The 26,117-nt window shown below is 48.0% G+C and overlaps 1 protein-coding gene across 1 annotated transcript in view; it reads right to left on the reverse strand.

Moving 5' to 3' along the window:
- Positions 1–26,117, reverse strand: part of APMAP (adipocyte plasma membrane associated protein) — a 379,103-nt gene that overhangs the window by 52,345 nt on the left and 300,641 nt on the right. The window contains exon 8 of the mRNA XM_078649066.1: positions 7,709–7,901. Within this exon, the coding sequence (XP_078505192.1) occupies positions 7,709–7,901 (193 nt within the window). The remainder of the gene's footprint in view (positions 1–7,708; positions 7,902–26,117) is intronic.

Consider the following 26,117-nt stretch of genomic DNA (forward strand, 5'->3'; position numbering starts at 1 on the left):
TGTCTCAGGAGAAGTGGTCGTGGAACCTCCACAGTAGGATGAGCGGTGAAAGGACTCGCAATGGGAAGGGGTTTGAAGGGAGCCCAATGTTTTCACTTTTCATTGTCCTTTTTAATTTGTTCTAATAAAGTATCTACGTTCAGGCCAAAAGGAGGTTGTCATCGTAAGGCAGACAAAGTAGGTTTCTTTGGACTTCCAAATTGAAACCAAAGGCACTGAGCCATGCATGTCTATGTAAAAGGACACTAGAGTTCATTCCACATGGCAGCACTATCGGCAGCATCTAGGGAACAGTGTATAGTTGTGTTTGAGATCATTTTTCCTTCAGACACGATCTCATAGCCTCCTTTCTTGTATTCATCTGGGAGATATTGGAGGAGTTGCCCCATTTCGTCCCAATGAAACCAGTCATATCAAGAACGCAGGCCAATGGAATTGGCAATCTACCAATGGTTGGCCGATTGCACAGCTACCCTCTTGCCTAAAGCCTCTATTCTTTTTATCTGGTGGAGGGGCATCACCAGTGCTCTGAGAGTTGGCCAGGTTTCATGCAGTAGCTACAACCTAAGAGTCAGGTGGAAGCTGGCCCCGGATGTAGAGCGGGTCAGTTGGGGGAGCCTTGTTTTTCTTAACCACCCTTGGTATAATGACCCTAGCTCGTACTGGGTCGTGGAGGAAGTCGGGGTGTGACAGAGCTTGGTTTTAAGCATAGGGAGGTACTGAGCGGAGTGGTGTGTGGAGGAAAGGGTCTCATAAAGCAACTCATTCTCTAATGCTTCAGTATGCAGATCCACTTAACGGAAGGTGGAAGCGCTACCAATGAGGTTATGATAGGAAGTGGTATCATCAGGAGGGGATGGTTTTGCAGGGTATAGGCCAGGATATGTAGCCTTTGGTTGATGAGTATCGTAGGTGTACCAGGGGCTAATCAGTGGTGGGGTGTCAAAGGCATCCCGATGGCCCTGTTCCTCTAAATCTGAATGAGGTGACCCTTGAGGCGAGTATGATATAATGGTCAGCTGGAGAAGCAGGAGTTGAGGGTTAGTGTTGTGGAGCACGCAAGAGTGGTGGAATAGTGAAATGCAAAGGGCTTGTAGCCTTGTCCATTCTCTTCTGCTGCTTTGATGGAGGTGGCATGTCCAAGGCTTCTTAATAGGACAGATGCCATTTAGATGGCTGAGCCGCAGATCCAGAATGGTGAGTGATTATCCGGCCTCTATGTGCATGGATCATTAGGTGTTTCTTGCGAATGTCGATTTCTTCATGTCGTTTTAAAAAAATCGGTTTGACAGTCCACGATCCTTAACTGAACTTGCTGCTGGGTGCCGATGGTCTTGGCTCCAACTGCGGTTTCTGTTTCAAAGCAAAAGTGGTCGGCACCAAAAGTTCGCTCAACTCTGAGGCGGGAGAGGCCTGTGCTGAAGTAGTCGACCTCAATGGTTTCTCTGGCGCCGAGCTGGGTGTCGCGTCCGAAATTGTCGGTCGGTGGCTATTATGACCCAAAGGCAGAGGTTCCCTGACAGCCTGTTTCTGGTGCTCCAGACGAACTGTTCGACCCTTTGGGAAGGATTCCTCTGTGTGGGGTAGGTGGGGAGTAGACTACTCACTGCTGGCTGTGCTGGTGGAAGATCTTAGGAGTTAATTCCAGTTTGCAGTTTGGAGGTGGAGCTGGGGTAGAATGTCCCTTCGCCCGGCCCCGAAGCTTACGCTTGGTATTCCACCTCGATGTCTTAATTGTCAAAAAGTTCTGGTGTGTCATCTCAACTCCTCCGGGACATTTCGAGTTGTCAAGCCAGACAGTCGCAGTGAATTTTCTTTGAACAGGAGTGGCAAGTGTCTTAATCAGCTTGTCATGCTTGCGGGAGACACAAAGATTGCAGACCTGATGGAGATCGGTCAGAGGATTTTTTGATTGACACCGAGGACAATAGCAAAAAGACTGTTACTGTGTGAACATGATGGGCGAGATACGAGTTAGGACCGAAGAAGGGCCCGAAGAGCCAAGGCCCACTTGGGCCTGAGGGCGATGTTAAACCTCCCGGTTGATTCAAAAGTCGTCAAACCGAACAGGAGAGAAACAGTATTGCTATTGATATCAATACCAATGGAGGTAGGAACTGTGTAAACAGAGAAGAGAACACCATGACAGTGACAAACCGGAGCACACGTCCAAACCCATTAGCGGAAGAAAACAATCTAACAATGGAGTATACAACCATGCAGATTACAAGCAAAAGGAGGAGTTACAATACCCAATGACTCGAAAGACTTTCTTAGAAGAAAAACAACTTGCACACATCCAAGCTCAACTTTAGATGGCAGCATTATGCATAGCATGTTGTTGTGTGTCGATTTAGATTCAGTATGAATTTCCAGATTCATGCCCTTATATAGGTACAATTCACATTGCCATTATTTAGGCATAGAAATCCAGCCCTTATTTAGGCATTGCTCATGCTAACCAAATACAGGCATGGCTACTTACATCTGTTCATCTATGTCACAACAAGTTCTTGGAAAACTAGACTTTTAAGCCTTTAGGACTTCCCCTTGCTTGGATATTGATTTCTCCAAGAACTCATTTATTATGTATGATCATCTATCACTTAGGGGTTCATTCATGACGTTCATATGCCCGACTTTTACGTCAATACTGGCATTCCTAAACCCCTTCAAGGTATAAATATGCCTTCACTTGCCATGGCAAACCAGGGTTGGTCCACGGTTCGACTGCCTCGTTTCACGACGCGGTTCGCCACAGCAAGTTCGGAAGGAATTCCAGTCCCCAACTGACGCACTGACCAGACGCTGCCATCCTCCTCGCCGAGAATCCAGCTCCAGTGTTTCCGACTCCCCTTGCGGGGTGTTAGAGATCGAGATCCAGGAAAGAGATTCCAACCTCTCTCATTCTAAGGTATGGAGCAGACTAGAACCTAGAGGGACTCTTGGCAACTATAGCTAAACTAGACTATACCTAAACAGCACCTATTTCTTCCCTCGTACTAGACTTCGGTTAGGTACACTGGGGTAGGATTATTTTAGAAGCACCGGATGAGTATTTTAGCCTGTGTTATTTATGTATGTATTTTAATGAATATATGTCATAGCTACAGATCATGCTATTGCAGTATTATTTAATCCTACTGCTAACGCTGTACGTATTATACTTCACATTCTGTCTTACGATTGTAGCAGTTCATATCTCTTGCATGAGAAATAAGACTGTTCAATAAACCCTTTTTTATTGAAACGCCTGTCTACCTATTTCTGTGCAACTCAGTAGAAAAGAAGCATGCACGATTGACTGGGTGAAACAGTTATCAATTGTTTCCACGACTCTGAAGAGATTGTTCCGATTCTAAGGGAAACAAAGTTGTCATGTTTATGCGGTTGTCAGAAACTAATCCCTTCTAGTTCATTCGAGAAGTTTCTAGTGACCTCTGAGTTAGCTGGCACACACAAGTAATTAGGTTTAATGTACTCGATAGAGACATACTGACCGTAGTCCTATGTCAAAACTATAGTGTATATCATTCCAAAGCGCAAAGCCTATCAGGGATGTAGGAACTACACTACAATGTGTATCTACAGCCACACATGCTTCAAACCATGAGTTTCAACTTCCATTGATGAAAGATCAAGGACTTCAACTATCCTCCTCATTACCATCGCAAAGCATGCACTCTCCTCAGTGGCCTGGACAGGTGATTAGACTAAGCAATAGTTTGGGAAGGTGTTCAGCCCACTGCTGAGGTTCACAGCGGTGGGGCTCGTGACCGTGGTCAGTCTGACTTCGGAGAGGTCAGGCCGCATGTAACCCAGTTGGGTCACCTCTCAGCTACTTGGGGCCATGAGGTGAGCCAGAGGGAGTCAATTGCCCAAAGGTGAGAGATATGGCCTCATACACTTTATACGTTGGGAAGGAGTAGCTCTGGCTCAAGGAAATTCAGGGAGACATGGAGTCATGTTCGGCAATGGCTGTGCAGAAGGAGTGTGAAAGCAGGTTTTTTAGAGGCATGTCAACGACCCCGCACTGTGTCTGGTGATTGGAGAGCAGCAGCAAATGAAGCTTCATCATCGTCTTTGTCTTCGACTCGCACAAGAACGGCTTTGACTTCGAGGACGACCGGTCAAAGGAATGGCTCCGGGAATGGGCCCATGTCCATCAGAGATACTAAGACCTTCCACAAGACTGGGAGCAACATAGGGTCTTCCGTTGCTGCACTGCGTGTGAGCTTCATCTTTTGTTCCTGCATCGCATTCGGGTGCATCGACAGACAGAGCAGGACTTGGAGTCATAGCTTGACCCAAGAGTCAAAAACAGACCAAGTCAGAAACAGTCAAAGACATTTGTCTGTTAAATTCCCTACAAGGTTTAGAACTCATAGGTTTTGTTGGGGATATTTCCCTGGGATACTAGAAACAAATGTGAAAAAAAAACCTTGACAAATGTTGAGAAAAGTTTGGCTGCTTTGACCAAAGGAGTCTGTACCTCCTGAACTGCAGGTCAAAGAGAATGAAGTAGCTCTCTGGGTCTGCAACAGTTAGCAGAGGAAAAATAGGGACTGATGTCAGAGCACTGGGGTGGTGTCAATGCAGATCTAGGTCAAGGATCCCCTACCTAAAATTGAAAGTTATTTGGCAAGTACGTATTTGGAGGGTGGCAGTTAAAATTCCAGTTTGAAAATGTGTTCATTTGGGTACTCATTTTAAAGTTACATTCCACTGTATCGTTGCACACATGTCATCTAAGGGCAACTTTTCTAATCTGTTCTAATTATTCGGGGAGGGTAATTTAAATAGTTGTAACACGGATCTGCAGTGGTTTCAGAAGAGTGTATTATTTTAAAACAGCTTTTCAGAGCCTTAGGGAAGATTCAATTCCAAAGTATGAAACTACTTACTGACAGGGACCACCCCAGACACCCTTTTTATTTTCTTAATCTTATAACTTGAAGAAGATCCCAATGTAGGAATTAAGAGGACTACTGAGTACATGCCTTAGGAGCTTCCCCACTGTGTAGTTATACCCAGGACCTCACTAGGGAGAATGCACCAATTACAGCATCTTGATCTGAATCTGGCGATTCCATTGGTGGAGGAGGAAGGAATGAGTGTCAAGAGATCAGATTTAATGATCCCCTTTGAAACAAGACAACATTTTGTGTAGACACTTCTTTTGAATGAGAAGTTGTTTGCATATTTCATTATTTGAATGGAGAGGTGCTACAGAAAGGGGCTGTTCAATGTGATCTGTACACAACAGACCAGTTGTTATCACCTCCATTATAAATGAATGGTGACAACTTGGACTTTTCCCAGCACTGGACATCAATATGTTCGAGAACCGTAGTCTCAAATGGACTTCTGGGAATCACTGCTTTGACTGGGAACTTCAGTGAAGGATGTTTTGTACTACACACGGTCCTACATTGCTGCAACCAAAGGGTGCACAATGATGTAATCTTGCATTGAGCATACATTTAATTTAGTGCAAAGCCAGACATATGTAGAACCTACAAAATTATAAGGTTGTATAACGGACTGCTGTATGATCTGCAATAAGTGTCTTTCTTCACAAATTCCTCAGTGTATCCTGGTTTTCTTTTAGGAAATTGTCACAGGGAGTGCTGTTTGTACTATTTGAACAGGAACACATATCACAGATGGGACAGTGGTGTAAATGTACAAGACACTGTGCACTCATTATTTGTATTAATGGGTCAATATGTGAGCTGCATTGAATTTGGATAATAGGCCACAGAGGAATGCAATTCAAGTTGTAGTTCAGTATCTCTTATAAAGAGTGGTAGTGTGCGATTTTCTCTTTTACATGAATATTGGTGTGTTCCACTCCTTAATGCATGTGTAATTTTAATTTAGCTTAAGAACAAGGGCGGGCAAGTCAGAAGACCCGAGCTGAAATATCAATACTGACCCAGAACAAGTTTATTATTGGAAAATGGACTGCTATCAGAGCCTGAAAAGCTTGAAGACACAGTACCTGAAAGAAAGCAGACCCACAAATAAGCCTCCTCCTGCCCAACTTATCTAGCGAACTAAGTACCTTCCCAAAACCTCTACAAGAAGTAAAGAGGCTAGATGTCTGGCTTGATGAGGACCTCTCTTGTGACAAACACATTTCAAAGGTTATGAAAAATACCAACCTTCACCTCATGCTCCAGCGGAAGATCCTTTCAATGCTTCAGATCAAAGACTCATTTAAGTGACTAGAAATGGTGCTATCAAGTCTTAGTTATTGCATCTTTGGCTACACCGGTATGTCAAAGGAATCGCAAAACTGTATTGATATAAAACCAAGCTTCAAGAATATTCTTCAATGTAAGGAGATCAGAACATATCTCTCTAGCCCTTAAGAACTTCCCTTTAAGTTATTACAGTAGGGCTAAGAATACAATTCAAACATTTGTGACCACTTTCAAATGTCGGGAGGGCCAAAACTCCAAATATCTTTCGAATCTTGGCCATGCTCACAAAAGGACTGAAAGCAGACCTGTTCAAAGTAGCATTCCTTCAACTTTCAACCTTAAACCTACACCTTAAACTGAGAATCCCTACCTCACCTCCTGTAGGGACAGATGCCCTGAGCAGTGCACAAGAGATCTTGACTGGAGCCCTCTAGACTACAGCCAACTGGGGACTCCTCACCCACTAGCCTTGTGGCCCTCCGGTTGTCACAGAAAATACGCAAGTCACTGATCTGCTCTACAATCTACAATAGCGCTATGAAGTGGCTCTAGCAACAACCAGAGATCTACAAATATGAAACTAAACGCAGTTGAATTGTTGCACTGGCCCACAATGTGGCAACTCTGTCACCTCTACAATCCCACCTAGAGGGTGGATAGAAGTACCATGCCTACATCATGGTTCTACTGGCTCCCATAACATGTGTTAAATGCATTCATTCCAATGCAAATTGTCTGTAAGGTTTATGGGGCAAAATGCAGAGTAGAAAGAGGGAGTAAAGGAAATGGGATAAACCATCATTTGTTATGTCCCATTGGATGTCTCATATATCCAGTTCTTACTTCCTGGACTACTTTAGCACAATGAGATCCTCTTGACATCATGAAACAAAATGTTGATACTTTATCAAAACGATATAGTATCTAATTAACAGTGCTTTGCGGTTCTTTGCAGTGTCACCTACAATGCTCACTCAAGACTGATCACCACTAAAAATCAAATCTGGGAGCAGTATAACACAAAGAGGTTTGATTTCTTTTGTTTTTTACACCAACCTCGCCTGACACAAATGTGTGCTTCAGCGTGCTGTTTTGACGAGGCCAGGTATACACAAACTCCACCTGACACAAATGTCTGCTTCCGCGTGCTGTTGCAACAAGGCCAGAAATCAAACCCCATACAAAGACTAGCAGTCCCTCCTTATCAAAGAGAAGGATGAGACTGCTACAGAAAATATTGAAAAGGATTTTTCGTATACATTAATAATGAGCAGAAGAATTCAATAAAAGACTATTCCCAAAGAACTCTGTGCTGAAATGAAAATTTAACATCTAAAGACATCTTTATAGCACGCATGTGTTCTTATTGATAATGTGCTCCATCAAATAAAGCAAATCCCCTTAAAATTGGATATACAATAACTCCTTTAATTATGTTAACAATTTTGATATACGTTCTGCCTGTTCTATGAAACAAATTAAGGAAGGAATCTCGGTACCTTGAAAATTATTTTTCTTATCCACGGTTTATCTGCCAAGAAATCCACCATTGAAAAGCCAGGATTTCGTCGAACAGTAGACATGGCTACCCAATAGCCACCAGAGCTACTTAGACGAATGTTGTCTGGAAAGCCTGGCATATTCTCCACAAACATATCTATGCCTCCCTTCATTAACCCGGAAACGTAGTACCTGCAGAAAAGGAAAATAAAACAGCCACAAAACAAAAAAAGCAGATCAGTTAAAAACCTGGCTAGAGAATAAACAAACTAAAAACATGTGGTTAGTATATACTTATTGAGAAATATAACCAAGACTAGGACTTATAAAGAAGGTTAATTATTTTTTCTCTGAATGTACTGTTTTGTTTTCTTACAGATCTTAATTTATTGAATAATGTCCATAAATAAATAAAAGCATTGTAGTATAGTATTTAGTTGTTTGGTTCCACGTTTCATTCATTTTGTATTTTACCCAATTTTTGGGGAATTGCAGATACTTCAGTATGAATAGTGAAGCTATTCCAGCAACAAATCAGCCTATGTTCTATAATCCACATATTATCAGATAGCAGGGGAGGACACACATCCTCAACTTGCGTTATGAAAACATGTCCATGGGTACACCTTTTAGACACGCACAGTCTGGGCTGCCACTAAATGATGCCAGAATGTTCTATCCAGGAATCTCAAAGCCTTGGTGTGCTTCCAAAATCACTCTACGACTCCCTATCTGGGTACTTCATTCAAGAAGCATTTAGCCATGCCTGGGAAACACTCTTCAAACACAGGCACAGGAAACCTGTTTGTTTGTAAAATGTTTAGTGATATATCCCTTAGCCAGAAGCAACACCATTTTTATTGGAGTTCTTCATTACGTTGGCTAACTTAAGGTCTTAGACTATGCCAAGCAATGCAAACTGAGATCAGTTTTTGTAACAATCACACTACTTCAGGCAAAATATCAGGATTTCTCCCTTAGACATCTTGGATAACCCTAAAGCCCTACTTTGCAGGATGTCCCCTCAGGTGAGCGGCTTGGTTTTCTTTTCCAGAGCCTCCTGGTGGATGTGATGGCCAACAAAAAGACTGTCTTGATTGTCAGTTGTTGTATAGGGAAGTACTCATGGGTTCTAAGAGTGAACACATTAAGTTGGTTAAAACCAAATTAAGGGCCTATTGAGGCATAACAAAAGGTTTAGCGGGAGAGATATGTTGAAGCCCTTTCAGAACTTCCACCACTCTAACTCGACGCATGAAGGCAGAGAGTGCACAGGTTCAGGCACAGAACCGCATCCTGTTGCTGCGACAGGAGATCCTCCAGAAGAGGCAGCCTGATCGGAGGACCAATGCTCATGCTTAGGAGTTGGGATACCATACTCTCCATGGGATTGCTTTGCCCAACGCGCTGAGGGTTACTGCTGCCTTTGACTTGTGGGAGTGCTGTGCTGTTCATCTTGCCCCCGGTCTCCAGCCCACTTCTCGCTGCCCCCGCTCCGCGGGCGCCGCTCGAGAGAGGAGACACTGCTGCAAAGAGACTCACCCCGGACCCCTGCAGGACTGCGAGGACCAGCGGGCAGTGGGTGGCTCAATCTGCCGCAGCTGGTCCTCTTCCTGCCCCCACCTCCCGGATCAACTAAAGCGCTGTGCAGTCCGCACTTCGGCGGATTGCTTTGCCCAACGCGCTGAGGGTTACCGCTGCCTTTGACTTGTGGGAGTGCTGTGCTGTTCGTCTTGTCCCCAGTCTCCAGCCCACTTTTCACGGCCCCCGCTCCGCGGGCGCCGCTCAAGAGAGGAGACACTGCTGCAAAGAGACTCACCCCGGACCCCTGCGGGACTGCGAGGAGCAGCGGGCAGTGCGTGGCTCAATCTTCCGCAGCTGGTCCTCTTCCCGCCCCCACCTCCCGGATCAACTAAAGTGCTGTGCAGTCCGCACTTCGGCGGACTGCTTTGCCCAACGCGCTGAGGGTTACTGCTGCCTTTGACTTGTGGGAGTGCTGTGCTGTTCGTCTTGCCCCCGGTCTCCAGCCCACTTCTCGCGGCCCCCACTCCGCGGGCGCCGCTCGAGAGAGGAGACACTGATGCAAAGAGACTCACCCCGGACCCCTGCGGGACTGCGAGGACCAGCGGGCAGTGCGTGGCTCAATCTGCCGCAGCTGGTCCTCTTCCCGCCCCCACCTCCCGGATCAACTAAAGCGCTGTGCAGTCCGCACTTCGGCGGATTGCTTTGCCCAACGCGCTGAGTGTTACTACTGCCTTTGACTTGTGGGAGTGCTGTGCTGTTAGTCTTGCCCCCTGTCTCCAGCCCACTTCTCGCGGCCCCCGCTCCGCGGGCGCCGCTCGAGAGAGGAGACACTGCTGCAAAGAGACTCACCCAGGACCCCTGCGGGACTGCGAGGACCAGCGGGCAGTGCGTGGCTCAATCTGCCGCAGCTGGTCCTCTTCCCGCCCCCACCTCCCGGATCAACTAAAGCGCCGTGCAGTCCGCACTTCGGTGGATTGCTTTGCCCAACGCGCTGAGGGTCACTGCTGCCTTTGACTAGTGGGAGTGCTGTGCTGTTCGTCTTGCCCCTGGTCTCCAGCCCACTTCTCGCGGCCCCCGCTCCGCGGGCGCCGCTCGAGAGAGGAGACACTGCTGCAAAGAGACTCACCCCGGACCCCTGCGGGACTGCGAGGACCAGCGGGCAGTGCGTGGCTCAATCTGCCGCAGCTGGTCCTCTTCCCGCCCCCCCACCTCCTAATCCTATTTCATTGTCCAGAGCCTCACGCACGCGGACGTGCGCGGGCAAGCCGGGCTAAGCCCGGGCAAAGGGCGGGCCCGCTTAGGCCCTCACAGGCCGGGCTGGGCCCCCGCCCCTTTTGATGTGCAAACCACGGTGAGGATTAACTGACTGTTAGAACGCGTATTTGTTTTCAGTAACCAGAATCATTTACGCCTTTTCATGGTATATTTGAATATTGTGTAATGTGTGCTTACTGTTTGGTCTGCGATTATATTATAGCCTAATTGTGTTTTGGCTAGGTATCCATAGTACTAAAGTGGCATAATGACCTCACCTGACCTCACCTGCCCCCATAGTAACATCCCTAGTAGGTGGAGGAGAAAAACAAGGGACACTAGACAATTATTTTATCAGGGCTGCTACAGGAACTGATAGGGACATTGCACTCGCTGAACGACGGGCCGAGAGACGTCGCTCTGTTGAGCTAATCAAGAACAAACGTTCATCTCTGGGCCCGCTACAGCTAGCCATGTCTCCGCTTCCCAGTGTGTATTGTGAAAGCGAGGGTTAGGATACATCGCCTGGAGATAGCATTCCATTACTCTTTCAAGATATAACCCCTCCTCCTGATCTAAATAATGACTTGCTTATAAACCTCTCTGTCTCTTCAGGTAACATGACGCGAGAGGCAGAGACATATCGTTACCATTGGTAGAGACTGCTAAAAAACATAATAAACCTTCAAAAAACCCACGACCACAAGGTCCTCCCCCGAAAAGAAGTAGAAAGGGGGGTAGTAGATTACAGATAAATAAGATCAGTCTCATTGATTCTGCCAAACCTAAGAGCTCCTCATCTAATGTACCTATATTACCTGCACCAGTCATCGAATCACCCTTCCCATTACTAGATCCATCCGGTATTGATTTAATGGGAAGCATTAAAAACCTAGTTAGATCTCTCACATTGCCTTTAGTAGAGAGACTACGAAAAATAGCCCAACAGCTGGAGAATTTAGAACAGGCAATTGATGAAATCAAAGAAGGAATTAAGGGAGTTTCAGTTTCCCCACCAGTGTCCACAATTACCCTACCACCTCCAAACGTTAGTGATCAAATGGTGGCTAAAACTACAAACCAAATTAACCTGAAAACCCCCAAATCAATGCCCTCCAAAACATCTCGGCTAAAAGGTGAAGAATAGTGATAAAGTGGCTCAGGTGGGTGGAAAACCTAAGCCCCTTGGAAATCTTCAAAAAACTACTGACCATGAAGATTCTGTGAGGCCATCCTTTTCTAAGAGGCACAATGTGGAACTGCCTCCGGAAGCAGCTTCACTTGTGGTGGTCCTCACTGGAGTCCCGGTTCTGGAGGATGGCAGAGAAGGTAAAAATGAAAACCAAAACCAGTTAAAAAATAAAGTCATATTTTGGCTTAGGAAGAACCGACCACTTCCTCCTAATGTGAATTATGAAATTCTATACATCAGGCGCCTTCCCTGGCTAGGCCCTAGTATAAAGAATATTACGGGGGACATCATTATAATAAATTTTAGAGATACAAGGGCAGTCAGATATATCTTAGATTGGTTTCCTCCCAATGGCAGTAACGAAATCACAGCCCGTGATTTGACTTACTTTTATCTTAGAAATCTGATAACCCCTGCTATTAATCCTAGGCCGTCAGTCTATCATCAGGATGATTACATTAGACCCTTATTCCAACGTGAGGTCGAGCGCCTTAGGCCTCAATATAATCATCGAGATGATCATTTCAGACCCCTATTCCAACACCAGGATGCCTGCTTGAGGTCTCTACCCTTACATCAGATTGATCACTATAGACCTTCATTCCAATATCAGAATGATTATTTCAAGCCCCCAGGTAATCTTTATCCCTCACTATAGAATAATTTTCCTACCCAGGAACGCAGTTTTAATCATCAACTGACTACAAGACCGTTCCTGATCCCCACCCAGAATCGATTTAACATTCTGTCAGGAATAGACGATATAGAATGAGTGACAACCTCCCCAACTCCTTTGGATAATCGCCCCCTAGACAAGCTGACCGTACCTCAAAATGTTTCTTTATCTGAGGATTACTGTGGCAGCTTTTTTTGCTCCAGTGATCTTCCAAATAAGGCCCTGGAAAATAGTATTTTGACTGAAGGGCCTTGGAACCTAACACAAGATCCCTCTCCGTTGTCTCAAGGTCAAACTGCGGAAACTCAAATCCATTCTAAACAACCGTATCTTCCTCCCAAGGTACTACCATCTAGTAGTTTGACCCTTTCTATCTTATTCTGGAACATAGCAGGCTTGCGTCCTAAAGTCGACCAACCGAACTGGCTAGAAATAATTAGAAATCATAACAGTATGCTGCCAGGAAACATGGTCGGTAACTGCTATCCATCTTCAGGGGTACAGATTGTATCACTCAAGTGCACGTCCTTCCCTTTTTGGTAGACCCAAGGGAGGATTATCAGTATATGTATCGAATACCCTCTCATTTAAGGAAATTGTAGAAATAATAACTGAAGAGAACTACCAGATACTTAAACGCTCAGTGAATCAAGGGCATACATATTTTCTGGTAAATTTCTATAACAATCTGTCACCACCTGATTTTGTGAAAGTCCTAAATAGGATAACCTCTGTTTTAGATGAGCACCGGAATAGATGTTCCTCTTTGCCTTTCAAATTGATCTGGGGTGGCGACTTTAATATTATTTTATGTAAAGAATATAATAATCCAAATTGTGGTATTGTAGATGAGGGTGGGAGACCTTTAACACATTTCGCACACTCCAGTGCTGGGAACATTCTAAATGAAAACTTTTTTACCCTAGGACTGGGGTACGCGAATGAATTAGCTGATCCCCCAATTGACTTCTCCCCCACCTTTCACGGCAGGGGCTGTAACAGCATTATTGATTTCATTATGATCTCCAATCATATGAAGGACGAGCTGCTTACATTTTTAACCGGAGATGATATTAGTAGTGATCATTTCCCCAACAGTGTTACCATCTCAGTGCAAACCGCACGTAATACAACTGGTAACCCTGGATTATTAAACCAAAGGGCCATAAGTATAGATAAAACTAATGGCTATTCGGTTAAATGGTCCAAAGTAGATCCGGATGCTATCACAACTAAGGTCATTACCAGAGCCCTTCCTATGCTAGAAACATGCCTAAATTTGGATTCCTCTGCAGACCAGATTTTGACTAGTTTTATTAACATTACTAAGGTAATTAGCAAGGAGTTTTATCGGAAACAAAAGCAGAATTCCTCGCATGAAAAAGGGTGGTTTAATTCTGAATGCCGTAAGGCCCATTCGACCTTAAAAATAGCCTTACGCAACCCGAGAGGGACCAACTTGAAGTTAGGAGGCTGAGAAAGCTTTATAATTTGTTAAAAAAGAATGTAGGCAAGAAAGGAAAAAAGATGGGGTCGTGGCTTGGCGCGCAAACGGAATGGCCGCTTAACTGAGCGGCTCCCGTCTCCTACTTTCTTGATCCTGTACTGATCCTCACTAGCTGTTGGACTGGCTCTCCCTAACCCAGCGAAATCGGAGCGGCGATACCTCGGCAGCACTCGGTCCAACTTGCGGACCGCTGAGAGACCCCTTCGCCGAAATACCGCTACCACAAGATCTGCCGGCGTAGCCCCTGGGCCGGAGGTGGTGAGCGTCTCGGCCACCGGCGCTCACGCGAGGCCGGTGCGGACCGCGAGGCCCTAGACGGGGACGGAGCTGCTGGAGCCTGTCGCTCTTCACCGGGCGAGCTGAGCCGTGAATCCTGCCTGACAACGGACCTCGCTGGGGAGCAGTGGACATTTGCTTTCCTGCCCGCTGATGCACCGTAGTGCCTGGCTGCGAACGGAGCTGTGCAGACGCGGCAACGCGGGACCATCCACCCCTGACCATCGGTCTGGGGGACGATATCACCAACTGCATGGACGTGGATATGGCGCAGTGAGTATTGGATAGCGCTTTTGGGACATATCGCCAGCGCAGCACATTGCAGGTGGAGCTCGCTACCACCCGCCTGCATATATAGGGTGGTGGCGCCTGTGCCCCCTGGGGGTTGCACTGTCCCGCTTCCGCTGCGACTGGCCGGCAATTAGCACTCAACTCGGAACTGCCTAACCGTCAGCGTCATTCCGGGCGTCACTGGGATGTAATGTAATGTAATGTAAGTGCCACTTATACCGCGCAGCTTCCACTCCAAGGAGTATCTTGGCGCACACCAACTCAGATGGACCGGTTGGAACGGAAAAGAGTGTCCTAATTTCTGCACACACATTACACTAGAGTCCTGCAAGAGGCGTCAGGCAGAGAGAAAATCCAAGTTTTCAGTGACTTCCTAAAAAGAACTTCTTGCGAAATAGATCGCAGGGAGAGGGGAAGTTTGTTCCAGGCTTTGGTTCCAAGTACAAAGATGGATTTGCCACCCTTCGTGACGAGTTTGAAACGGGGCAAAGTAAGCAGGTTCTGGTTTGCAGATCTCAGACAGCGTGCTGGGTAGTATCTTTTAAACCCATTTTGAAGATAGGAAGGGCCACGTTTGTGAAAAGCCCTAAAGGTGATTAAGAGAAGTTTGAATAAGACTCTTTTCCCTATTGGCAGCCAGTGTAAGATGTTCAAGGCTGCCGAGGCTGACGATTTACGAGGCAGGCGTAGTACGAGACGTGCTGCCGCGTTTTGGACCATCTGTAATTTATGATGGACGATTTTGTTTGCCCCGACATAAAGTCCATTACAGTAGTCTAGCCTGGAATTGATTAAGGCTACAGCGACAGTTTTTCTCGCAGATAAAGGCAGAAGGTCAAAAAACTTTCTGAGTGCTTTAATAATTTGAAAGCACATGCCTGCTACAGCTATAGCCTGGGGTTTAAAAGATAGATGGTCATCAAATTTAACGCCCAAATTACGGGCGGATGCAATAGTGTTGGGTGGCACTTCAGCATCTGGTGGCCAGCATGCTGTGGGGGAGAAAAGGTTGAGATTACCCATTGGTAGAATTTCCGTTTTTCCGGCATTGCACTTCAAATGGTTGTTGTTCATCCACTTGAAAATTGCTGCAAGACAATCCCTAAGATTCTCTTCGGCACCTGGTTGTTCCCTATCCAACACCAAAATCAACTGGGTATCGTCAGCGTAAGAAATCGAGCTGATCTTGAATGACGCGATCAGACTCATCAGAGGTGCCATGTAAAGGTTGAAAAGAACAGGGCTCAAACTAGAGCCCTGTGGCACTCCTGAGCTGACGTTTTTAGCCTCAGATTGGTATGGGCCTAACACAGTTATTTGGCGCCTGTTGGATCACTGTGAGTGGCTGTGGGGCCCGCGGAGCACAGTGCCAGTTCTGGGGAGGCCCGTGCTGTGGATGCACCTGATCCCTGCCTTTCATTTCCGTCGCCCCGCACGTACCCCCTGACCAGCCTGCCAGCCGAGCGCAGATCTAGCCATCCAGGCCTGAGATATTGTGCACCTCTCACCTGCTGTGTGCTGTGCGGGGTTTGAACGGAGTGGGATCTGCCATCTTACCTACTCAAATAACGGACTCTCACTGCGTTGTCAGCTCTAGCGAAGGTGGCTCATGAGCGGCGTAGGGGCACGATGGTGCGCCCAGAGCACCGGCAGGCGAAACTTAGTTTTGAAAGCTCCAAGAAGGGAACGAAATCGAGCGTGACTGAGCCTGGGCCTAGTGGCACGGATCCTGCTGCCGAACCCTCCCCCTCGGCTGCCTTGGATCTGCACAGCTTGTTTCAGGAAATGCGCCAGGGCTTCGCTACCGTGGTGGAAAAGGTGGACAGGATGTCCTCAAGGCTGGACGCGCTGGTGCATAAAGTTGACCAGCATGAAGAGAGAATCACCGCGACGGAGCAACGGATCTTTGACAATGATGACCTCACTGCTACTCACAGCTCCCAACTTGCTCGTATGGATAATCTTCTCAGAGTTATCGCAACGAAGAACGAGGACTTGGAAGCCCGCAGCAGACGCAACAACATCCGCGTCACGGGCATTCCGGAGTCCACAGACACTTGAAGGATGGAAATATACATTGAGTCGCTCCTCCGAGCGTCCATAGGGGAGGATGCCTTCTCCCCTCAGTTCATCGTGGAGAGAGCGCATAGGTCTTTAGCTCCAGTTCCAAAGCCTGGGTTGCCACCCCGGCCAATTATTGCTCGCCTCTTGAACTATCGCGATAGGGATGTTGCGTTGAGAGCAGCCCGGATCAAACGGACCCTGCATTACAATGGTGTTGCTTTCTCTCTCTGTATCCTGATTTCACTCCCCTTGTACAGGAGGAGAGGCGGAAGTTCTTAGCTGTCAAGAAGAAGTTGAGAGAGGCTCAGTTGGATTACGCTCTATTATATCCGGCGAGGTTGAGGGTGACGCACCAAGGCAAACAACGATTTTTCACGGATCCGAGTAAAGTTGAGGACTATTTGAAACAGCATCGTAGGGCGCAGAGGGGCAGACGGGATGATCACGAGGACCACGAAGAGGAGGTGCCTCTAGTGAACAATGACAATTGATGTGCGTCACCTTCCCCAGCCGACACTGTCCTGGGACTGCCTCACTATATCTGTCTCACACCTGTGGCCTCGGCTGCCTTTGGTATTTTCCTTGGAGAATGGGACTACGCGAGTCCTCCAGCGGTGCGCCATAAGTAGGGACCATTACCCCTGTCCCTGCCTCTACCGAGGGCGGTACCGTGTGTGAGGCTAACGGGAGGGGTGATGGCTGTGCGCTCTAGCTGATGTTCCCCCTACGGGTGTACCCCACTTTTGGATGTCAGTTGTGGGAGTTTTGGGGAGGTGGGTGGGGGGTGGGTGAGGGGTTGATTGGCTGCTGGCATGATTGGGATGCAGTGGTGGGTGGGGGGGTGGGAACTGTTGAGGGGGGTTGTTTTGCTGAAGACAGCGTTTGGCTGGATGGTCATCATGTTCAGTGGTCAGATACATGTGTTGCTGAAACTTTGGACCCTGCAGTGGCAGGACTTCTTTATCCGATTGCTTCAGGGTTATGGCTAGCTCGGCATCTGCTGCACAATTGAATTGCTTGTCTTGGAACGTTCGGGGGCTCAACGATGCTAAAAAGTGCAGAAATGTCATAGCATACTTAGATCGCCATCAGGTACACCTGGCCATGTTGCAAGAAACACACATAGCTGCACAGGGGCGCCCTTCTTTTGGTTGTAAATGGGCCTCTACCCGGGCATTTTCCTCCTATTCCTCGTATGCAAGAGGAGTTGTTATACTGCTCAAACGCACTGTTCCATTTCAGGTATGTGGTGAATTGGTGGATGTGGAGGGCCGTTATGTGTTGCTATGGGGGCGGTTAGGCCGAGATACTATAACCCTAGTTAACTGCTACGCACCCAATTTGGATGATCCTTGTTTTTTCACCACACTCTGGGGTAAAATTTTGGATATAGGATCTCGCCATATCATTTGGGGAGGAGACTTCAACATAGCGTTAGTACCTCATATGGATAGAGCGGATAGAGCGACACATTACAAACCCAGGTCGAGAGAAGCACTAGAGGGTGTGCTCTCTGAAGGCAACCTACTGGACGCCTGGCGACAGTTGCACCCCGGCAATACTGAGGGTACCCACTTTACGTCACAGAATGGTACATGGGCACGCCTTGACTACTTTTTCTTGACAAGAGAGATGTTTACAGGAGTGATTAATGTAACTCACCTCCCGAGATCGTATTCGGACCATAGTCCGGTACTGTTGACTCTACTCATCCCAGGTTGGGACAACCCTAGACCACGGTGGCGTCTGCAGCCGGCGGCCTTACTAGATGCGGTATTCCGCACTGAGCTGGGTGATGAGATCAATGCTTTTTTTCCAAGGAACAAGGGTTCTGTGGATTCGGTTGAGACTATATGGGAGGCATTCAAAGTCACTATTAGGGGCCACTGCATAGCTAAAAGCTTTGGGGTATTGCAAGACATACAGCGCACGATCCGAAGGCTTGAGGGCGAGCTGAGGGTGTTGGAGATGCGAATGGCGGAGGGCGATGGCACTGCTGCGCATGCAGAATTCAGAGAAAAGCTTACACAATATGAGGAAGAGGCACACAGGGAGACTAGGTTTAAGGGTAAACACTGGCAGGCGCGGAAATATTGCGAGGGCGATAGGCCTGGTAAGGCGCTAGCTATATTAACAGGGATGCCGCGCGTGGATAGTACAATCATAGAGGTGGTCAACAGCCAGGGCCACACCGTCAGGAACTCTGATGACATATTAGCTACCTTTGTCTCACACTATCGCTCACTCTACACTACAGTCACTACCCCTGACATACAGTATGATGTTTTTCTGGGCGACCTGGCATTGTGCTGGCTTAGTGATGTTGATAGGACGTTCCTCGCCGCTCCTATTGAATTAGATGAAGTTAGGGACGCAATTATGTCGCTTCAAAACGGGAAGGCGCCTGGATTGGACGGACTTCCCGCGGAATTTTATAAGTCCTACGTAGACGTTATGGCCCCGGTCCTCCGCGAGGTATTCGAGGAGTCCCTTGCAGACGGCATCCTCCCATGCTCCATGCGCGAAGTTGTTATATATGTCTATATGCATTGACTGTGCTCTGCCTGCTGTCTAGCGCCTTGTGAGCGCTACAGCTTTATTCTGCCAAAGCGCTACAACTGCGCCCCACGGGAGAAGAGAAAGGGTCTGGTGTCCTGTAGCGCGCTGCTGAGGAAACGACCGCCATGAGGGAATCCCCGGCATGTGGGATCCCCCCCCCTGCATATTCAAACAGCAGGAGCCCACCCCACATTGGCGCCAGTGTGAACAAAGGGAGCCCACCCCGATTTATACTTTGAATTGGGCGGGTGCCCACCCCGCATGTTGCTCTTTAATAGCAGGAACCCACCCCGCTTTATACTTTGAATTGGGCGGGTGCCCACCCTGCATGTTGCTCCTTAATAGCGGTAGCCCACCCCGCATTGCAGCCACACTTTAAAAGTGCGAAGGAATCACTGCAGCGACCCGAGCCCAGAACGAGAGGAGAGCCGCCGTGCTCCTCGCAGTGACCTGGAAGCCAAGGTTGGAGGCGGGTTCCGAAGGAGGAAAAGTACGTACGGCCGGAGGACCCAGACGCCGGACGGGGCTCCCGTGTGCTGGGGAGAGCCCTGCAAGCTGAAGTGGCGCAGGAAGAAGTAAGGAGGCGGAGGCAACGTCACCGACGGAGACTGTGCTCCGTGTCCCACTACTGCCGTGTCCTGGCCGAGAATCGGGCCGTCTCCCACCCAGGAAGAAGAGTGGAGTCCCAGAAGAGCCGATGTTCCACATCATCAAGGAGGGGTCCAGAGTAGCTTGCAGTGGAGTGAAACAACAGAAAGGAGAGAGACGCCCCTGCAGACGTCATCGGGACCAGGCAGCAGCCCGGACCACAGCGGTGTGTTTGCAGATGTTCCACATCATCAAGGAGGGGTCCAGAGTAGCTTGCAGTGGAGTGAAACAACAGAAAGGAGAGAGACGGAAGAAGATACAGTGGTGGAAAAGCAGTTTTGGCTGGCACATGGATTTCCTATTCTGGACAAAGGCTTATAAAGTCTCTGACCGTGACCAGTCCAAAAGGACTGTCCGGATGCACTTTGCACATGCTCTAAGTGCCAGAGCTTCAACCATTTTAACAACTAGCTGTAAACTGGCAAATTAAGACTATTTCCTCCAACATTCATGTGATATATATCTATTAATCCTTAGGCGTCAGCATTCCACATAAAAATTGACTGTGATGCCCAGGGATTCCTTCTCTGTGTCGAACCAGTCACGCTTGCAGATCCCAGTGTAATAACATACATAATTAGGTTATCTTTTCTTGCCGTTGTCCCAACCTAAGGGTGCTGGTGATGTTAGAGGGACCTATATTGAACTGCTAACTCTCCAATTGTGTTTTTGAACGCTAATCTGCAATTTTAGCACAGTTTATTCGTGATTTTAAAAATTTGTCACTTGCTCATTTTAATGACTTTTTGTTGTGCAGGATGATCCACATTTCTCCGTAGCGCTCATAACGCCTTACCTTGGCCAGATAATCGACGTCCTCGCTCGCCAGCCGATTTAGGTGCTGGGGCGATAGACGGCCGCCATTTTGGAGGTAGGCAGGTCAGCGCTCTAGTCGCTGGCTGCCTCCTACCCTCCCGGAAGGCTTAAAAACGCTGGGGAATCAAACCACACCGACCTAAGGGTGCTGGTGATGTTAGAGGGACCTATATTGAACTGCTAACTCTCCAATTGTGTTTTTGAACGCTAATCTGCAATTTTAGCACAGTTTATTCGTGATTTTAAAAATTTGTCACTTGCTCACTTTAATGACTTTTTGTTGTGCAGGATGATCCACATTTCTCAATAGCGCTCATAACGCCTTACCTTGGCCAGATAATCGACGTCCTCGCTCGCCAGCCGATTTAGGTGCTGGGGCGATAGACGGCCGCCATTTTGGAGGTAGGCAGGTCAGCGCTCTAGTCGCTGGCTGCCTCCTACCCTCCTCCACCCCTTCCATTGTCTAAATGTGCATTATCACCAGACGGCGCAGCGGGCTGGCGCAGCGGGCGCGCCGGAAGCGCGCCGAAGTCGCGCCTAAGTCCAGCCCGTCTGCGCCCGTCCGCGCTTGGCCCGCGCTGAGAGCCAGCTCCCCCGCCTCTACACCTAGACTTATCTATACGCCGGCATTTCTTACGGCACTACGGCCACCAAGCAGTAAATGTTGTCACAGATATGATCCAGGTACCTACTCCAATGTTCCTTATTCCCTCTACTGCTCACATTGTACCTTTTCTATGAATATTGCGAACACTGGGATTAAGGCTCCCACCTATCCGTCCTCTCCTAATGCCACCTTCATCTTAGCACTTATTAATGCGCGTTCTATGTGCAGACACAAGCAAGAAATCTCTGATCTCATACTAGACTCCCACCTAGATCTGCTGTTCATAACGGAAACCTGGTTGGATGGCGCATCAGACCCTGACTTAGTCATAGCGGTCCCCAGAGGTTTCACGATACATAGGCAGGACAGAATAGGCCAGAGAGGAGGCGGGGTTGCCATTATCTCCAGAGATAATCTCCCTATTAGGACCACATCTATACCATCTACTACCTGTGAAGCGATAATGTTCAGTATTCAACTCACCCCCCTTTTCAACCTCAAAGGTGTACTGATATATCGCCCGCCAGGAGCACGCGCCCCCTTCTTATCCAGCTGGGGGTCGATATTGGAATCCATAGCACTTGATGATCAATGCATGGTGCTAGGGGATTTCAATTTCCACCTCGAAAAGGCCAGCGATGCCGATACAGCTTGTCTCTTATCGGACATGGAAACGTTAGGGTTGCATCAACTTATTTCTGCCCCCACCCATGAGGCCGGTCATACCCTCGACGGCATATTTACCAACCTGGAGACATTGCATATCCTAGCGCTCCTTCCTATGCCATGGACCGACCACCATGCCATATTAAGCAAGTTAGCCATTCCAGACACCCCCAAGACGCGAGCATTTAACCATGCCCCCAAACAGGTGAGGGCGTGGAAAGACCTAAACCCGGAGACTTTTAATACTCTCCTGGTAAGAACTCCGCCTCTGTTGTCTAACGATCCCAGTGTTGCCACAGATCAGTTTCATAACTGGCTCAGCCAGGCCACACAGGAGCTAGTGCCACTAAAATCTGTTTCCCAGAATCGAGTTTCCCCCAGTGCACCCTGGTTTTCTGACGAACTTAAAAAGCAGAAACAAACTAACAAACAAAGAGAAAGACTCTGGCGAAAGCACTATGACCCCGAGAGCAAAATACTATATAAAGAGTCCCTCACTCGTTACAAACATATGATTGCGGAGGCAAAAAAAGCCTACTATGCCGAACAAATAGACAAGGCAAAAAACTCATGTAAGGAGCTATTTGATATAACCATGCGTTTGTCAGGCGGCACGCAGGATCTCACACCCCCTCCTTCACAACATCTCTGCGATGCCCTATCCGATTTTTTTTTCAAGAAAGTCAATGAGATCTTCCAGGCTTTTTCTTTAAACACTAATATCAATCCACATCCCCTTCCTCTTACACCGCGTGACAATATAATTACACGCTTCGCTGACCTTACTATGGACCAGACGCAGAGCCTCATTTCAAGGATTAAAACAGGGTCAGCACTGGATCCTTGCCCGCTGAAAGTGCTTACACCAGTTATGGACACGTTGATTCCGGTCATTACACAGGTCTGTAACGCTGTGTTCAGATCGGGCATTTTCCCTGCCTCCTTGAAACACACGTTGGTTAAACCCCTTCTAAAAAAAGCCAATCTTAACAAAGATGAACTAAAAAACTATCGGCCGATAGCCAGTCTCCCCTTCCTGGCCAAGGTCATAGAAAAAGGTATGAACCAACAATTGTCGGAGTTTGTTGAGCGGTACCAGCTGCTCGACAACACGCAGTTCGGTTTTCGCAAATGTCATGGCACGGAGACCGCCCTCCTAAAAGCGGCAGACGATATCCGAGCCATACGAGATCAGGGGGGGACAGCAGTCTTGGTCCTGTTGGATCTCTCTGCGGCCTTCGACACGGTCGACCACAAGATCTTGGCCGACCGTGTCGAACGATTAGGTGTCCAGGAAACAGCGTTGGACCTACTTGTATCATTTTTGGCCAACAGAACTCAGGCGGTATCCCTTGGACCATACCAATCTTCCAAGGTGTCCTTGCCATGTGGGGTCCCCCAAGGCTCGTCCCTAAGTCCGACACTCTTCAACATCTACGTGTCGGACCTTGCTAGTGTCATCAAAGCTTTTGGGATGAGCCTGACCTCCTACGCCGACGACACCCAATTGGTACTGGCCATCAAAGGGGACGGGGAAGAAGTGGCCAAGTTATTCACCAGGGGAATGGTGGCCATAGGTGACTGGATGGCCACAAACTGTCTCAAACTTAATTCAGATAAAACTGAAGTGGTCATCTTCGGTCACCTCTCTCCGGGCTGGTCACCAGTATGGTGGCCATCATCGTTTGGACCTCCTCCCAGCCCAGCTCTTAAAGTTAGAAATCTGGGCATCACCTTTGATGCAGGTCTAAATTTTATGGCACACGCCAACAAGATTGCTGCAACTGCCCATATGAAACTCAGAATGATCAGAAAAATACTACCTTACCTACCTGACACTGCTGGGAGAACTCTGGTCAGCTCACTAGTCCTGTCTGCACTGGACTATTGTAATGCTCTATTTCTAAATGCACAATCCCGGGTGACTAACAAGATGCAGTCAATCCAAAATGCTGCCGCCCGGATGCTGGCGGGACTTCCCAAGTTTGCATCGGTTTCAAACACTATCAGGGAACTCCACTGGCTGCCGATACGCAGCCGCATCAAATTTAAATCACTGTGTATTCTTTACAAGGCTCTCAATAACCAAGGCCCCCACTTTCTTATACACAATCTTGATTACTATATCCCAACCCGTTCCCTTCGTTCCTCTCATCACAACCACCTAGTTGTGCCTCGTACTAGAACAGTTACTTGGGGTGACAGGCGATTTCTGGTTGCCGCCCCCAAACTTTGGAACACCCTTCCTCTCCACATTAGGACCAGCCCTTCCCTTTTTATATTTCGCAAACAACTTAAGACTTGGTTATTTGGCCAATAGTGCTACTCTTGTAAGGTCTTTTAAATACTGATCCATCCCCTAAGTCAGCGCCGAGACGCCTACGGGTATTCGCCGCGCTCAACAAATGTCAATAAATAAATAAATAAATAAATAAATTATCACCTCCTTATTGAAGCCAGGCAAACCACCCACGGCCTGTGACTCCTATCGTCCCCTTTCGCTCTTGAATTGCGATGTTAAGATTTTGGCTAAAGTCCTGGCCACCAGATTGTCTCTCCTCATGACCCGGATAGTTTTACCTGACCAATCCGGCTTTGTCCCCAATCGCTCCACCTCCCACAACCTGCGCACACTGTTTTCTCTGCTTCATACGATCCACCCTGACCTCCCTGTCGCGGCAATCTTTTTAGACGCTACGAAAGCGTTTGACTCTGTTGAATGGCCCTACCTGTTAACCGTTCTGACCCGCATGGGGTTCCCCAACTTATTCATTTCGTGGATCCAATTACTATACACCCAGCCCACTGCGAGGGTTCTGATCAATGGTCACCTTTCCGCACCACTCATCATCTCCAGGGGTACCCGACAGGGATGCCCACTGTCCCCCCTGTTGTTCGCGATTGCCATTGAACCCCTTGCATGCCGGCTCCGTCAACTTCATGGTGAGGGCGCTATCCGCTGTTTCCAACGCCAGATCGGTATGTTGTTATATGCGGACGATATGACTCTGTTTGTCAAGGATCCGGTTCACAACCTGAATCCCCTGCTCAGAGAATTTGTTGTCTTTGGAAGAATGTCAGGGGTGCAGGTCAACTGGACGAAATCACAGTTTTTCCCGCTCACAGATGCCGTGCCCGACTTTCCTCTAGATTACCCCCTAGAGAGATGCAGGTCTGAACTCCGATACCTTGGTATTCAGGTCTCACGAGACAAAGACGAGATTATTCGCTCTAATTGTGGCGTTGCTGTGACCAAACTTATTACATTGGTAGACCGCTGGATCTCCCTCCCCATCTCCATGGCAGGAAGAGCCTCTCTCATCAAAATGGTGGTGCTTCCGCGCTTCCTTTACCTCTTTCTTAATATCCCCTTTCATCCGGGTGCTTACTTCTTCAAAACCCTGAAGTCGGAGCTCTGCCGCCTATTCTGGGGAGGCAAAGGCCCTCGACTTAAATGGTCCGTGTTGACGCAACCCTATGATAAGGGGGGATTTGACCTCCCGGATTTTGAAGCCTATTATCTATGTGCGCAGGCGCATTACGCATATCACTGGATTCTCCCTACTCCCTTCATGCCTCAAATAGCGGTGGAGGACTGGATTGCTCATCCCCTACCTTTGAATGGCCTTCTTTACTGCCGGCCGTCGGCCATAACGACACCTCATACCTCTGTTACATGTACTATCGAGGCATGGCGACGACTGGCTAAAAGACTAGACAGCGGACTGTTATATTCACCCTTGCTGCCATTGTCATATCATCCTGAGCTGGAACTTCTACAAGAGAAAGGTTTTCAGACACTCTGTGCGGTCCTAAAGATTCATTGCTGGGGCGATCTCTTCTCTGCGGGACGCTTCAAAACTGCAGACGCGTTCTACGCGACGCATGCTCGCACCCCTCTTGAGGTCTTTTACTACTTGCGACTTCGCCAAGGCATGCGCGCTATACTTCCGGACTTCCCTGCGGAGCCTGACGTTACGCCCCCGCTCCACTTCCTGCTCAGCTCGCAGGATGGCTCTCATTTGGTATCGGGAATGTATCGGCGTGTGAGAGCGTGCGGCCTACCGCCGGAAGCCTCAGCGAGGAGGCGGTGGTCCGCCGAATTAGCAATTGAAATTACTGATGACCAATGGTTATACTGCTGTACTCTCACGGCTCGTATATCGGCTAGCTGCAGGCTAAAGATAATCCATTACAAATACCTACAGCGCTTATATTATACCCCTGTGAAAAAACATCGGTTTCGCTTGTCTGACACGGATCGCTGTGATCGTTGCCGCGCGGAACACGTAGACTTCCTACATCTTGCCTGGGAATGCCCCTCTATA

The sequence above is a fragment of the Lissotriton helveticus genome, chromosome 6 (assembly GCF_964261635.1).
Source record: "Lissotriton helveticus chromosome 6, aLisHel1.1, whole genome shotgun sequence".
Taxonomy (NCBI): Eukaryota; Metazoa; Chordata; class Amphibia; order Caudata; family Salamandridae; genus Lissotriton; species Lissotriton helveticus.